At 33.3% G+C, this 16245-nt stretch overlaps 1 protein-coding gene across 8 annotated transcripts; it reads right to left on the reverse strand.

Moving 5' to 3' along the window:
* Positions 1–57: 57 nt before the first annotated feature.
* On the reverse strand, positions 58–15582 carry LOC132704306 (cholinephosphotransferase 1). Of its 8 annotated transcripts, none has more exons than XM_060674210.1 (9): positions 15149–15582; positions 14852–15092; positions 14636–14794; positions 11746–11871; positions 8124–8255; positions 6037–6195; positions 5853–5978; positions 4380–4527; positions 58–168 (listed from the first exon to the last, which is right to left on the reverse strand). In XM_060674210.1, the coding sequence occupies exons 1-9, from the start codon at positions 15358–15360 to the stop codon at positions 125–127; spliced, it is 1347 nt and encodes a 448-aa protein (XP_060530193.1). In that variant the 5' UTR covers positions 15361–15582; the 3' UTR covers positions 58–124. The 8 variants fall into 8 exon arrangements, with proteins under 8 accessions (XP_060530193.1, XP_060530195.1, XP_060530196.1 ...); XM_060674212.1 differs by having other exon boundaries at positions 105–162; XM_060674205.1 differs by lacking the exon at positions 58–168 and adding an exon at positions 187–2433.
* Positions 15583–16245: the final 663 nt, after the last annotated feature.

Consider the following 16245-nt stretch of genomic DNA (forward strand, 5'->3'; position numbering starts at 1 on the left):
GTCGCAGTGAAACATGCAATTACAATTTAATATTGTATCCATCCAAATAAAGGCAATAAATAATACAATGGAACCTAAAAAAGCAAAAGCTTTTTATTCAAATAAATTAAAACCATTCATTCTCTCATTCTTCTTCATCTTCCTCAAGCAGCATTTTTGAAGCTGCATCTGAAAAATGATTTTGTACAAGTTGTATCATAAAATATGGGTTAGGTTTGGTTAGTATTGTAATGCAAATTGTTTTATATATAAACGCTATGAGCCATTTTTGTTTATGATATTTGTTAAATTCGTTTAACCGAAGAGCACCAACGACTTTAAAAACTAAATTTAATCAATGTGAAGCTGAATGTGAATAGAGGTAGGGTTAGAAAAAATAAACCTAACTTTTACAAAATAAATTTGCATTTACCTGACAACATGGTTCAATAACAATTTACAAAAAAAAGTCCCAAAAACATTTTAAATGCTTTAAAATTAATCATATAGCTAGTAGATAATATAGTGACACCACTATGGTAAAAATTGATGCCCCACAGGCAGGTAGAGATGGGAATGATCCAGACTTATTAATAAATTTTTTATCGGGCATGTTGGTTGTTGAATGCCGCAAGGTCTTTGGTTAAAAATGAGATTTTTAAATGCCGCGCATGCGTACGTTAAACAGACATCAACATTTTTTGTTGTAATTGTTTTATAAATCGGCACAGGCAGGGACTCTATATCTCTAGTAGCTGTATTAAATTAATGCGTCACTAAAAGTGGGGTCAATTTCAAAGTTAATTTTCACGCGAACTGCTTACTTGATTCGCATAAATATATAGTAGTGGAAAAAAGTGTGTTATTTGGTCATTAAAAATATATATATTTTCGTTCATATTTATATTTTCAATTTTTGAAGAAATAAATCATAATTTTATAAGAACTTTTTTACTTATGCATATCTGCTGAATACACTGTTAAGTTTCCCCATTATAATTGGGAATCACTCTATATATTCAAAATTATCTTCGAAACTGTCTCAAATATTAGTGGTGGGTCAATGTCGATGCGAAGTTTACGAATGAAACTGAAAAAACTTTCCATGCGGTATACTTTATCTCGAAACATACCCTTTTTTTTCTAATCGTCACTTTTTTATATACAGGGTGGTAAAACAAAGTTATATTTTTTAAAAATAGAGCACCCTACATCTTATGGCATTTTTGGATAGTCCTTTCAAGACAAATTCAACGACATATATGAGTATGGGTCTGTGATGCACCGTTTCGAACTTATTAGCGGTTATCTTCAGAATTCGGGTTATGTTTAAACCAACATTGTTGGTTAGCTTATTATCTTTTAAATCTTTTTTCCATCCATTATTTTTACGAAAATAGTACTTTTCTTTTGGCAATGAGCAAATTTAAAATAATTTAAAATGATACTTTTCTCAATTTTCTCAAATGAGACACCCAATTAAAGACGACGCAGACGACAACACAACAACTAAAATCTCCCCAACGTGAATTTTAAATTATAGAAAAATAATCACTTATTCAAATTTGGAAATAGGAAATACTTCACAATATTTCATAGTAAAAATGGCTATCTGAAGGCGTAGCAACATACTAAAGAAAAAATTGGCCAATACTATAATAACGTTTCAGAAATATATTAGTTCTATTTGTATGTTCAATCAGTTCAAACGGGGCAAAATACTAAATTTAGTAACATTTCAACAAGAACTTGATATATGATTGGATTTTCGAATAGTTACTTTAATAGCAATTTCAATTGTATAATACAGTACGGGTCTCTGACTTACCGATTTGGTAAAATTGGCAGACAAAATTAAAAACTGGGTATAAGATTTAATCAAGAGAAGAATTATCAATTTGATCACAACCATTTTAGAGCATTGTTAAGAAGTCATATTAAAAATAGAATATTAAGCTTTGCACAATGTTGCTAAATTTGGCAAATTGCTCATTGCTACGTTTAAATGTCTATGCGAAATGATTACAAAAAAATAACCCTAGCTACTAATGCATATTACATACAAGGAAAATTAATGCTTACATGCTATTTATAAATGGTATTGCAAATTGCTTATAACTACGTTCAAATGTCTATGCGAAATGATTACAAAAAATAACCATAACCCTAGCTACTAATGCATATTACTTACAAGTAAAATTAATTAAATTAGGTTTTGAATATGTCCACCGTTTTGAGGAATACAAGTAGGACATGCTATTTATAAATGGTATATGGCATTTGAGACGTAATTGGTTTCATTCAGATAGTGTATTGCCGAGCGAACTCGTTTCTGCACTTCCAAAACTGTTGACGGTTTATCTTTGTGAACCATATCTTTCAATGTGCCCCATAAAAAAAGTACACCGGGGTCAAATCTGGACTCCTTGCTGTTTCCGTTTAGTCCAACCGACTCTGAAATATTCGTTTAAAAAACGAATGATTGCAGCGCTTCGATGGTAAGGAGCGCCATCATTCTGCCAAATGAAATTTAGATGCTCATTTGGGGATTGTTATTATATATAAGTGGCCGAATTTCGTTCCTTAATTAGTTTAAATTGCGCACCATACTTTCACGGATCTTCACCCCTGCTTATTTACTTGAAAAACACATTTTTTATTTTCTGAACTCCAATAATGCGTATTTTTTCTACTAAACAACACCGCAGACATTGTAAACATTGATTCATCGGTTCAAATTAGATTTTGAAATATGTTATCTAAAAAATGCCTATCCAACATTATATTGCAAAATTCGATTCTTAAGTTGAATTGTGCTTCTTGTTCTTTTGGTCACTAACTACTGCCATCTATATTTTGGCAAATATATTTTTTTATTGGCAGTCGCCTAGGGGGAATTTGGCTCTATATTATCTGAGAACAAGAGCAGGATTTAACATTCTAATAGGTCAACTTTTTCCTGCTTCGCATACATTTTATAATATAGACTCAACAAAAATTCAACTTAATAAAATAAATAGAAAATCTTGGAAGTCCGAAAACATACGCTTAAAATATTATAATACACTGATACCAGTCAAAAAATCAGTAATATTACCACAACAGAGAACTACTATTGTTTTCAAAGCTACTGGGATGATTATGTCAAAAAGGTCAAAATTAATAATATCAATTTTGTGTTTGTGCCTTTCAACAGGCAAGTTTTCTTATATTTTTTTCAAAACATGAGGTCTATATTATTAAGAATATGAATATTTTTTAAAAGTTTTTTTCCATATTCCAATACAAGATTCTTAAACTATTAATGTAAAAGAATTTACGTATTACTGGAAAATAATTGCCAATTAAGCCAAAACGGTAAGTCAGAGACCCGTACTTTGTAATTGAAATTGCTATTAACGTGGCTATTCGAAAATCCAATAATATAAAAGAAAAGATCATTTTGCAAAACGTGGCAACACCGCGTATTTTAAGAAAATATTTTAAATTTGATCATTGCCTAAATAAAAGCAATATTTCCGTAAAAATAATAGATGGAAAAAAGTTTAAAAAATTAATAAATCACCCAATAATGATGGTTCAAAAATGATCGCCAATAAGACCGAAACGGTGTATAACAGACACATACTCATATATATCGTTGAATTTGTCTTTGAAAGGACTATTCAAAAATGCAATAAAATGTAGGGTGTTCTATTTAAAAATATGTAACTTTGTTTTACCACCCTGTATATAAAAAAGCGACGATTGAGAACAAAAACATCATTTTTTTTCAACTTTTGTATTTAATTTTTTTTTGTAAACCCCGTAGGTTTCGAAATAAGGTATGGGCCCCTCTTAAACGTGCCACCCTATACAGATGAATGAAGAACATTTAAAAAAATATTTTATTACATATACAATAAATTTCTTATTGTGTGACTAAGGTTTCGTTGGAATATTCCCTCTGTAGCCTTGTTCGGCCAAATTCCGATTGCTCGTTATTTTCTAGTAGAAAGTTAGTAATCGATGCCCTTTAAGGTAAAACTAATATATTTTCTACTACGCCTCCAGTTTGGCCTGTACAAAAATTAAAAATAAAAATTTTACGTAAAACAGATCGACTATTTTCACACTCTGGAGAAACTAAGAACAATAAATGCCAAGGTTATAATTCCGAAGGAGCTCAGAGAGGGTGCGGACCCAAAACAGGAAATAGTAAAAATCAGCCAAATTATTTTATTACCAACACTGTTCTATTCTAAATAAATAATATTTATATATACATAATTCTACAATACGTGCCGAGCAGCAAAACGATTTTATTTCACTCTAGTTACGCAGGTGGAATAAAACAATTTGCCAGTTTAGCAGTTAATGTTTACTTTTACTAGACTTTGCTTTATTAATGTGTTTCGTACCGTTTCGATCGGACAATTGCGTGCTCTCGCTGATGTTTTTCGCGGGCTTGCCTGGGTAAGGAATGCTGAACAATTCCACCCCGAGGTATTTGCAAATCTCCTGGCAAACTCTATAGCAGTACACTACTAAATCCAAGGTTACCCACACCTGAAATTTCCAGTTTTAAGCGCTTGACGCAGTCCTCAATCAATGAACACTTTTCTATTGAGTATTTAATCCAAACGAATTGATATTTGTGGCATTTGCAATTGCACATCTGAGGTATTAGACTCGACAGTACATTTTTATATTTTGAAAATTGTTTATTATTAATTAAGGCGTGATGAAACAGTGTTTTTTAGATGTAGTCGAAGCTATAATTTTTTTTACAATAGTTTAAATGAATCGGTGAATAAACAAAAAAGTTATGGAAAGAAAACAGTCTAAAATGGTTGTTTTTTAATTGTTAATAAACAATAGCAGAAAGCAAGCTTCATACGGCAGCCAGCAAAATAAGGCCAAAAATATTAATAATGATAATTCTTTTATTTTATCGGACAGTGGGAGCAAAATAACCACACTTTTCGCCATGAAATAGCCTAACTGTTTTTAAATTTTACAAAAACATCAATTAGGATTTTAACCATGGCCAAAATTTTCTACTGATTTTAGTAACAATCTTTTCACTCACTTTTTACAAAACTTCTGGATTCCTCCTGCGTCGCTTTTGTTGTGTCTAACTCGCTAACTTGTTAACTCGCATTTTACTCTGTATCTGATTATTTATTGTTTGAGCTGGGCGGAGTTAAAGGAGGGGCATAAACATCGTCTCGGATGACTGATTCCCATATTGGTGACAGGTAAAGACCCGAGTCGGGGTTGCTTATAGATTTCTATAGATTCTCGGATATTTCGTTGGTAGAAGAATTGATTACATGCAAGAATTGTAGTTTTAACGAATAAAATTTTATGTCCGGTTTCGAGATTGTGTTTGGCAACTGCTGATGAGTTTATTTGTCTTAGTCTTAAGGCTCTTTCACGTTATAAGCAGGTAGAGAGTAAAATGCGGGCCAGTTTCAGTTAAGCTCTGAAGAAGCCAACAGGATGATTGGCGAAACGCTAGCAAGTTCGACTCAACAAAAACCGACGCAAGAGGAGTCCAGAAGTTTTATAAAAAGTATTACATTAGCCCGTGGAATGAAAAATATTTTCGCTCAGTTTGCTTTAGTTTTTCCCGTTAAAAATTTGAAGAAAAATAACATTAAAAAAAATACATAAAATATATTTTGAAGTTGTGTCGGTTCTCTTCCTGGCGGCGACCATTAAATAAAAGCTTGACGTCAAAGTCGCGTTTACATGAATACATTTTACATAGATTTTCGAATTAGTCACATGGATACGTATTAATGTGCTACCCATTTCTTCCTACCATTGTTCCCTAACCAACTGTCGAGTCTGATACCAGGTATCAATTTCTATGAAAAAACACTTACCAAGGCCAGCCATAAGATGATATATTCGTTAATAAACGTATTAAAATATTGATTGAAGAATAACATAGCCGGTCCCACCAACGAATAGTCCCACATATGCATCTCGCTTTTTGTCATATGCGCTACCTGGAACAAATTAAAAAAAAATCACAATTGGATAGAAACTTAGAAGCTGCTTACTTACCACCAGTCGATTTGTGACCTTCGCCGCTACCAATCCGAATGTTAGGATGTACAACACTGGATGGGTCTCGTAAATTTGCTGCACTGACTTTTTGTATATTATGAAAGCCGGCAATACTACTAGTACGATGGGTATGACCGGGGATAAAACGCTAGTGCCCTAAGGAGAGTAGACCATTTTATTTTCGCTCAATGGCTTCACTGAGCGAAGACAGAATTTCATTTTGACGTAATACCTATTTATTTATAAAGAAACAGCATTATCCTTCATTAGCATATTAGCATTAGCTTCGTTCGCACAGCAAAATGGATAACCGGTGTTCATTCTGCGCATGATTAGCTCTCAACCTGTTGGAAACTTGGTGTCAATCTAGTGTCCACCATTGAAAACGTCAAAGATGTTGAAGCAGTTGTATGTTTGATATACGGTTTGGTTATTACTAATTTAACTTCTAATGGCCACGACTACTGAAGGTCATTAGGCTAGCTTACAAATAATAGTAAAGATAATTTAAAATTCCAAAAGGATGCTTTCGTAAGGAAAGGGTCTTTACTATTCCATAGCCCTGCAGGTGTGTTAATATATTCATACAGTAGAATAAACTTCTAAATAATTTGTCATAAAATGACGACATCTGTTCTGGATACCAGCGTGAATGTGAGACATTAGGAAACCGACCAATACACCATACAAATTTATAGACATTCGCATAAAACAAGCACTTGTTCACAAAACTATAGGCACTATGCCTCTAACGATTCAATTAAAAGATACTAAACGAAATTTTTTCATAGGTCCAATCGGTTGCTAACTTTTTTGGAACCGGACTGGAACAAACGTCCGCCATGTGCAATGGTTCTTCTACGTCATCATATGGCTTGGTTATATCATCTCCGTACATTTTTTCCTTCCTGTCTTTTATTTATCTGCAGCGAAGTGGGTTTTTATTTTTTATAGGTTCAAAAAGAAATTTTGTCGGCTTCTACACACCTTAACTGAAACTGAACCGCATTCTACTCTGTACCTATTTATTGAATGTTTTTGGGGGGGTGGGGGAAGCTAAAGGAAGGATATGAACATTGTCTTGAATGATTGATTCCCATATTGGGGGTCGCGGTTAAGATTTTGATTTTTTCTTTGGTAAAAGACATGCAAGAATTTTAGTTTTATCAAATAAGGCTCTTTTATGGTCTTCGAGCCTAGTGATATTTTTCGTCCGGGCTCTGTAATGTAACCTTTGCCGCATATACATGGATTGCTGTAAACTGCTTGCATCTCAAATTGAATTGTGTCTTTGATAGATCCAAGATGTTGAGAGATTTTCGGACAAATGGTAAATCTAGTCTTGACCTTATATTTCTTCAAAACCTTTCATATGTAGTCAGTGATGGTTTGAAGATAAGGCAGGACGACAGTGGCAAGTATGGGGTTGCTTTCGGACTCATTTTCTTGGTGGTGAAGTGTATTTTGTGATGAAACTCTTAATATTTTTAATGTGGTAGATGTAAGTTGTTTTAAATCTGGGTTCAATGACTGCGGCTGAGGGAGTTTTACAGCTCTGTAAACAAGAGAGTTGATAACGGATGATTTTTTATGAAATGTCAATGTTAGGTCTGGAGATGTGTATTGTCGCATCTAGTTTAAACGTAATATAAATAAGATAACCCAATTTTCCAGATTTTGCAAAATATAAGAAAAACCTTCAAATTTAAAATAATTGCTTAAAGTTTTAAAACAAATAAGAAATTAGGTACTTTTTGACATCGATTAGCTGATTCCATAATCGCAAAACTAGGTCAAAGCGCCAAATTTAAATAAAAAATTACTGACTGATCTGCGAATGAAGCTATTCTGTACTATTATGTCAAAATGAAATGCTGTTCCTGAACAAACCTCGGATACAACACAACTAACTACAGTTCTATAAAGCATCACAAAGCTACCGATAAAATTTGCAAAAAAAAAAACGCTACAGACAAAAATTTAAACAAAATTTGATTAGTACAAATTAGCAGGGCATGCGTAATGTGATTAGTAATTATTACGGTGCGTAAAAATTTGAGTTAAAAGTTTATAAGCAATCTTACAGCCACAGTCGATCCGTTTTTGCCAGCGCCGCCGTTAAAAATTACCAAAAATTGAACTCGAGCCAGAAAAGCGGCAACAACGCAGATAACACCCGCCGAAAATATTTTCACTTCCATGTCCACTATTGGAATCTTTAAAAGTGCAAGCGTCCAAAGTAGGAATAAAAAAGGCTTTTAAAAACAGATAAAGCGGAGAATAGATTATATAAAAGTACCGTCCGTCTAATTTATCTTGATAACACTTTGACCGGCTATAACTATTTGTTTTTAAAGAAGTCAAGAAAAATAAGAAACAAAATGTAGGGTTAGCAGCCAAGTTGTTCATATATATCAGCCAGTTTGATATATTTTTTAATGGAACACTCTGTACCACTCTTTATGTTTTTTTTAGAGATATTGGCTAAGTTAGGACGAAAAATAGTTGATTTATTTTTATTAAAACTTGAAATTATAGATAGTAAGAGTTATTTCATATGCGAACAAGAAAAATAAATGAATCTTTTTTACTGTTCTAAAAATGGCGGTATGTGACAATCATTTTGTTTAACACATTTTTTTGTGAACTTTAATTGCATGATTTTTTTATCTTAACTGATTGATGATTACCACTGTTCTGTGCACCTGATTTTTTATAGGTCGCCCAAAGTTAACCTACTTGGGAACCATAATTAATAATGATTGGAATCACCGATAGGAAATTAGAATTAGAATAGGGAAACTTTTCAAGCCTTCAATCAAATGGCCATATTGTCTAAACGTCACAGTCTCAACATAGCCATCAAAATCAGACTCCTTAGGTGCCATATATTCTCCATACTTCAAAGGAATGAAGTCATGGAAATTAACCGAGGCAACCAAAAGCAGACTGGATGGCCTCAAACTGTCGCTTTAAAGAAGAATATTAAGAGTTTCATGGGTGGATACAGTAACAAAAGAGCACTGCAACAAATAAATACAAAAGCATTTACAAATAATGGACACCATCAAGAGAAGAAAACTGGAATACCTTGGACATATTATGAGGAGCGAAAGTAAATACGGCCTTTTAAAATTTGTGCTCCAAGAAAAAGTCTATGGTAAAAGAGGACCAGGAAGAAGAAGAATATCATGGCTCGAAAATTTAACAACAAAACAAAAACAACAACCCAATTATTTAGAGCAGCTGTGAAAAACGTCGTTATAGCTAGATTGATCGCCAATATTAGTAACGAATAGGCACATGAAGAAGAAAAGAGGAAATCCATTAATGACAAGTTCGGCCAACCAACAGCATTGTGAGAAGGCTCGCCATATTGCTACCATATTCTTTGTGTTGATATAGTTATTTAAAAATTTAAATTTAAAATATAACATATTTCTTCAAATTTCTTTGCCAAACTTACAAATATCTGTTTGAAGGAACACGCTACTCTGGAGAAAAAGAAAGTTTTCAGTTTTTCTAAAATCCGATGAGATAACTTCCATCCGAGAAGATTAGAATGATAACCTTAAGTAAAAATGGTAAGGTTATAAAATTCGATACGTTTAAAATATTTTACAATTTTATAAAAATGAACGACCACCACTTGTACCTAGTACCACTACAGCCTAGTGCTGCTTGGATCTCCGCAGACAGTTTAGGGTCATCTGGCTTACAGATTCGTGATACAGCAGAGGCATTATTAAATTTTGCATTACCGGCAAAACTCATCCGAATTGAAGACCTCCCCACAGTGCCGAACTATCCGGTTCGCTGACCTCCGTACAATACCACCAGTTACTGAATGAGGAAGGCTTCAATACAAGAAGCAAAAAAAGTTAATCTTTACTTGAGATTTTTTCAAAGACAAGACAAAGACATCATTTACAGACCTCCCCTATGAAGTGATCCTGCCAAGCATGGGGAGCACCAAAGGACGAAACTATCAATTCAACTTAGTACATACCCCAGCATATTCCAAGCCGAAGTACGCGCGATTGAGATCTGCGCAAGGAGGCAATAGCTGCGTGCGCTAAAAATACCCATAGTACGTCCAAGCTGAAAGAAACTGCCAAGAGGTCCTATCGATGTTACAATGCCGTAATAAGGTAATACTGACATGGATACCATAGTGGACTGTAACATAATGAAAAAGTCAACCTTCTAGCAATGAGGGGAGCGGAAATACCACCCAGGTCCATAGCCTATGTTGGCTTTATCATGCCAATTGACAAGATATACAATCAAAGTTTGGATAGCAGAACAAATTCAAGCATAATAGCAGCGATTAGGCAGGGTTGACTCATTCACAGATAGTGATGACGAGTGCCAGATGTGAATGGAGGATTGAGGTCTTTAAAACTCCCGGATTTTCTACGAGGGCTGAATCTGATGGAGGAGTTAATATATGGGAGTGTGCGGTCATAGACCACTAAATCCTACTTGAAAGCAAACCAGATCCTAAATATCATCGCCCACTCCAAACAAACAAGAGAAAGAAACAGTGAGTTTCGTTAAGCGGCAGCACTCCCAATCAAGAAGATTTGCCTACAAAAAAGAAACTAACTCATTTAGTAAAGAACACAGATATTCTGCACCAGTTATGAAGGTCATAGCCGATTTCAATGTGAGTGGGATATTTTTCGTTATGTTTTGAATCTTTTGTTAATTTTTGATGTTACATGTTTTTTTTGATTGAACAAGTATGTTTCCTTAAGCTTGTCAACTTTTTATTATTCTGATAGTCACTTCTTTCACAAATGCTAATTCGACGAAACACCATTCTAATAATAATAATAATAATAACAAAGTTGTCAATAACTTCAATCAATCACTCAATATTACTTAGCAATATGTCAAATATAAGTGTGTTATATAATTGTAATCAGAATAACGTATTCTATTGAATATATATAAAATATATAATAGGATAGGATTGCTAGTGTTTTATTTTTCGTGCATAGGAAACACTTTCGCCGTTTATTATGTTATTTATTATTAAGATAAATTGAAAGCACGGTATAAGTGGATATTGTCGAGGTGAACGAACTCAGTCATCTCATTTAGTACTTGGGTTCTGATCCTCTTATCTTACTCTGTTCCTCAACTAAAAATGTCATACTGCTGGGGGGCAAGAAGAAAAAGAATTTCAGTATTTCAGCAGATGCAAATAGATAAGTAAAAAAAGCTCTACAATATTATTTTCTACCACGTCATGAACTGAAATAAAATGACATGCTATCCTATCGCAAGACATTTGTTAATAGTTGATTAGTCAATGAGACGAGGTAAATCAACTGGTCACTGTTGGGGAAGAAAGTTCCGAAGCAAAAAACAAATACTTATTTTCTATCTCCATTAGAACTGGAAATATCTTTGAGATAATAATAACAACATAGCGAGAACATTTAAAGGGGCAAAGCGGTTAGCATTTAGGGATAACGATACCTCCCAGGTAATTCACCTCGTCCTTGGTCTAACCAATCTCACGAAGTTAGTGTCCAAACAAGAATAACTAGTTGACATTATTTATATAAAAATTCTCGAAAAAAAAATAATCCGCCGTAATGTACAATAAAATTAATTTTTATATAAATAATTCAAGTCGTTCCATATCGGTGAAAAAACAATGAAACGTTGGAAAATTGCCAAAAATCATCTTACAGCAACTGTGGAACCGTTTTTCCCTTTGCCTCCTTTTAGCATGTTCGCTTTAAAATCTAATATCACGCGTGCGTATCCTAAGTAGAACACGGTGCTCACTAATTGCACCACATTGAGTCCGAATACCTATAAATATTATCGTGGTAAACAAATATAGTTGATGGAAATAAAATCTTTCAAGTTCATATTATAATAAATTTTGTTGCAGAATACATGAGTTCCTATATTTTACGAAAAAAAATATAGAACGCTCAATTTTATGAAGATTGTCATTAGTGTTTTAACATTTTTCTTTCCATTTACAAATCTTCTCGATTTCTTTGCTGATGTTTCTCTGATCATCCTGCTGGCTTTCGGTTAAGCTTTAAAGAAGCCAGCAGGCTTATTCGCGAACCGTCAGCAACTTTTATTGATCAACAACCCATGTGGGAGATCTCATCCGTCCATAACAAAGTTTAACTAATATCACAAAAACACAATCTTCAAATTTTCTTATTTTTGTTAGCTTAAAAGGCACTACACCCTGTTCATATATTAGGTGTTAAGTACATTTAACGTATATTAGGCGTTATTGAAATGATGACGGTGTTTTAACTTAATTTGCTTATTAGTTAACTTATTAACTTATTTACGCCTATTAATGTTCTCTTGTTGCCAGCTAAGATTTAATTAAATAGTATAAATACATATAGTAATTAAAGATCGGTTAATTTTATTCTTTAAACAGATTTTAAATTTAACGAGAAGAATGTATAACTAGGTCAAGTATGGGTTAATGTCCATAATATTGGTTTTCTATTTCTTATTATTGTAATTTAGTGTATCTCAAAGCCTTATTTGATAGTTTTTTTGTTCCTGAATAAACTACCATTGTCCATTTGTTAGATTTGTTATAGCATAATGTGCAGAAAATACGGATTCCAAATCAGGATAGGATCCACAACTCATTAGGGTATATGACGTCATTTCAATAACACCCTGTACATAATAGATATTTAAATTAAATTTCACGTTCTAAATTTTTTATCACAAAAAGAAACCCAAACAACTAATATAAAATCAACATCATAGTCCAAGACATATCCAGTTCTATCAAAGATACTTTAAAACACTTCATATGCAATGTGGTTTGGCACAACATACAAAGGAAAAAAATTGTATTTTGCGAGCTAAGGAGCCATTTTGCCCTGCGCGTTTGTAACTATTACTGCCATATTGTTGCTCTATTATTACCCTATTGCGTCGCGAGTATATTATCATCAAAATAATATTTTTCTGAGAAATGAATTCATTCTTATTTCTTAAAAAACATGACGTGCGTACTTGGGTTTAAGGTATTATTTTCAGAGACACCACGAGTTTTATTTTCGTTAGAACGTTGGACATGAGTATTTCTTTTAGAATGACCAAAATTCCTTTGCGCAACTGCTACATACAAGTAGTTCTGGGTTAGTTATAAACATCTGGCCAAAGCTAAACTTGCCTGAATTCATGATAATTAGAAAACAGAGGATGGACTGGAAAAGGAAAGGGCAAAGATACATTTATGGTTGTTGTCGATTAGTTTATATGCTTTCCACCCTACAGTTTGATCTCCAATAGTGTTTATGCATGTTTATTGCAATATTTGCATATGGTGGACATTTTGCTTCTCCAAAAATCTATTCAAAAGTAGACGCTTTGACTGTCTCCGGACATTAGTAAAATATTGTAAAATAGAAAACTAATTCCAAATCCAAAGCATGATATTCCAAATTTGTTACCACCAAGTCAATAAAAACACTGTTTACAGTATTCAACAAGTGTTGCAATTCTGTTAACTTATACTTATACTTGGAAATAGTTTCAGCTTAAAAATCAAAGTTCTAAAATCTTGCCAATGTTGCTGAGATATATGGATATGGATCAATAATATTCACAAAAAGTGGCATTGTGTTTACATTCAGTTTCTCAGGAATGATCCTATTTTTTCTGTGTGGCACTATTGACTATTTAATTTAGTCAGTCAACTTTAAGGTTAACAGAATATCACACTGAACCATTTGACATTAATCCAGATGAATGTTGCTTCTAAGAAAGCTGTTGCATGCTACAACCCTTTGAAAAGTGTACACCCTTAAACTTACTGCAACAGTCGATCCATTTTTGCCAATCCCTCCAGTAAAAATCACTGAAAGGCTTCTAAACAGTGACCAAAGACCACATATAAATGTGCTGGTTGGTATTAAATACCACAAAGAAATGGTGCCACTAAAACACTATATCCACTTCAATATTGCTAAAGATAAACTCATTTTTTTTACTTATGGAAAGCACCCTATTATAAATTTTTGCATAAGAAATGGCAGATTATAAGTTGGTGGAAGGATACATTTTTTGTCCACTAGATATATATGTGACCAAAAATAAATAGGTAACAATTGAATCATGATAAATCACAGATGATCATATGAGAAATAAATACCAATATACTTTGACATGTAACTAACCAAAACAAAGTGAAAAAACAAGCAAATATTTAATGAAAATAATGCTTTAGTCAGCCAAGGTAATTAAAAGTTTTAAAGTCATTAAAATAATCTCAAGGCAATGGAAAATGAGATAATGAACTCCTCACAATGTGATCAAAAACTAGATGAATCATTAATACAGTAAAAATGTAATCTTAACCAAATAGATGCCTAGAGAGAATAAAAACTGTTAACTAAATTAAAATTGAGTTAAAAATTTGTACCCAATCTAGGTTTAATCGTAATGAGGATTATTATGGGCAATTTTAGAAGTCTTTTATCCTCTAAAATTCGCCACAACACTTTATTAAATGTCACCTACTAATATTTAATTACTATGTGAATTGCAGTAAGACAGGAAAAATCCAAATAATACATACTTTTGTGGACCACACACTGGGGCCAAATATTGCTGATATCAACAAAATACCCATTATTGTGATTTGAGCTTCTGTTACATCCACTTTGCCAAACCGCAAAGTGCCTGAGACGTATGTCTGCCAATGAGCACAATAAAACAGTGTCATTGCACAAAAACACTGGAATAAAGTTATGGAAATAAAATATTGTTTTATTTGTTGTGAACATATTTTCACCTGGAAGAACATCCATGCTGGATAGTTACCCAGCTGGACAGCAGTGCAGGCAGACAAGGCCACAAATACAGTAGAAATCGAATCACATCCATGGTCAAACAATTCTCCCAATGGATTAGCGCTGCCAGTGCGTCTTGCTTGTTTACCATCAATGGCATCAAGACTTTGGTAGACAAATAAACCTACAGCGCATAGAGCACATGTCCATCTTGGTGCCTCTGCTTTGGCATCTGGCGAAAACCTATAGCAAACATTCTAAGAGTACAGTGCACAGAGAGTTTTGAATCAAAGTCTTACGCAATTAATAGAAGAGCAGTAAAGATGTTGGTAATCAATCCGAGGATTGTGAGGAGGTTGGGAGCTAGCCAAATAGGCATTTTGAGTACAAGCCAATTCCAGTAAGGCTGCAGGATACTATCGCACAGACTCACCGACTGGCACGAATACTGGTGCTCTCCGAGACGTCTCAGTTGAGATTCGGACAACAGTTTGTCTTTTAGGATTTTCATTTTTTATTGTCAATTAATTAATTATAACGACACATTGGAAAGTTGCTATTCGTGCGTTTGTAATTATTAATTCGAGGGGTTACTATAAACGATCAACTCGGACAAACAATTCTATCAATTAATGAAACAAGAAATTTAGTGTTTGAAATCAAAACGAACTTAATATTCAATCGAACAGACCATTGTCAATTGAACGCAATTGTCAGTTGTCAATCAGTTGGCTAATCGTAGACTAGTGAAGATATGTCTATAAGCTGACGTAAACCTAAGGTTCTTTTCACAGAACATAAAACCGGATGCCCAATTTCCGAACTAAGCAGTAAAAACGATTTTTGACCTTGACGTCAAAGAAGGTGCTGCTTATAATTTAGGCTAAAATTAATATTATTATTCTATTTACCAGCTCTTTACAAGTTAAACAAGGAATGTTGTAATGAAGTAATTGAATTTTTTCACTGTCATAATAAGTTGAACTATTAATTTATCCTGTAGAAATTATTGCGAAAATTGGACACATAACTTATATGTCCTGCACATATTATTTATTTTTACGGCAATCACAACTGTAACTATATTTCTTAATAATAAATAACACTGAGTCTATACTTATATGAACCTATGTCCATATCGAACGATGATTAATTTTTTCTGCACTATATAGGGTGGCTCACTCTAAATGCCCTTTTAGGAATATCTAGAAGACTAGGTATTCATACATTTTATTCTGTGAATTTGGACGGTGTTGCTGCTTTTACAAGAATGCAAACACAATCTAAAATTAAAATGGTGATGCCATTAAAACTAAGCAAATAATATATGGTTTATGTACAATCGTCAGTTCTGCCTTTATTCAAAGTTACTTTTAAATAAATAAATAAAATTTTT

The sequence above is a fragment of the Cylas formicarius genome, unplaced genomic scaffold (genome assembly GCF_029955315.1).
Source record: "Cylas formicarius isolate icCylForm1 unplaced genomic scaffold, icCylForm1.1 PGA_scaffold_7__23_contigs__length_41026272, whole genome shotgun sequence".
NCBI classification, from domain to species: Eukaryota; Metazoa; Arthropoda; class Insecta; order Coleoptera; family Brentidae; genus Cylas; species Cylas formicarius.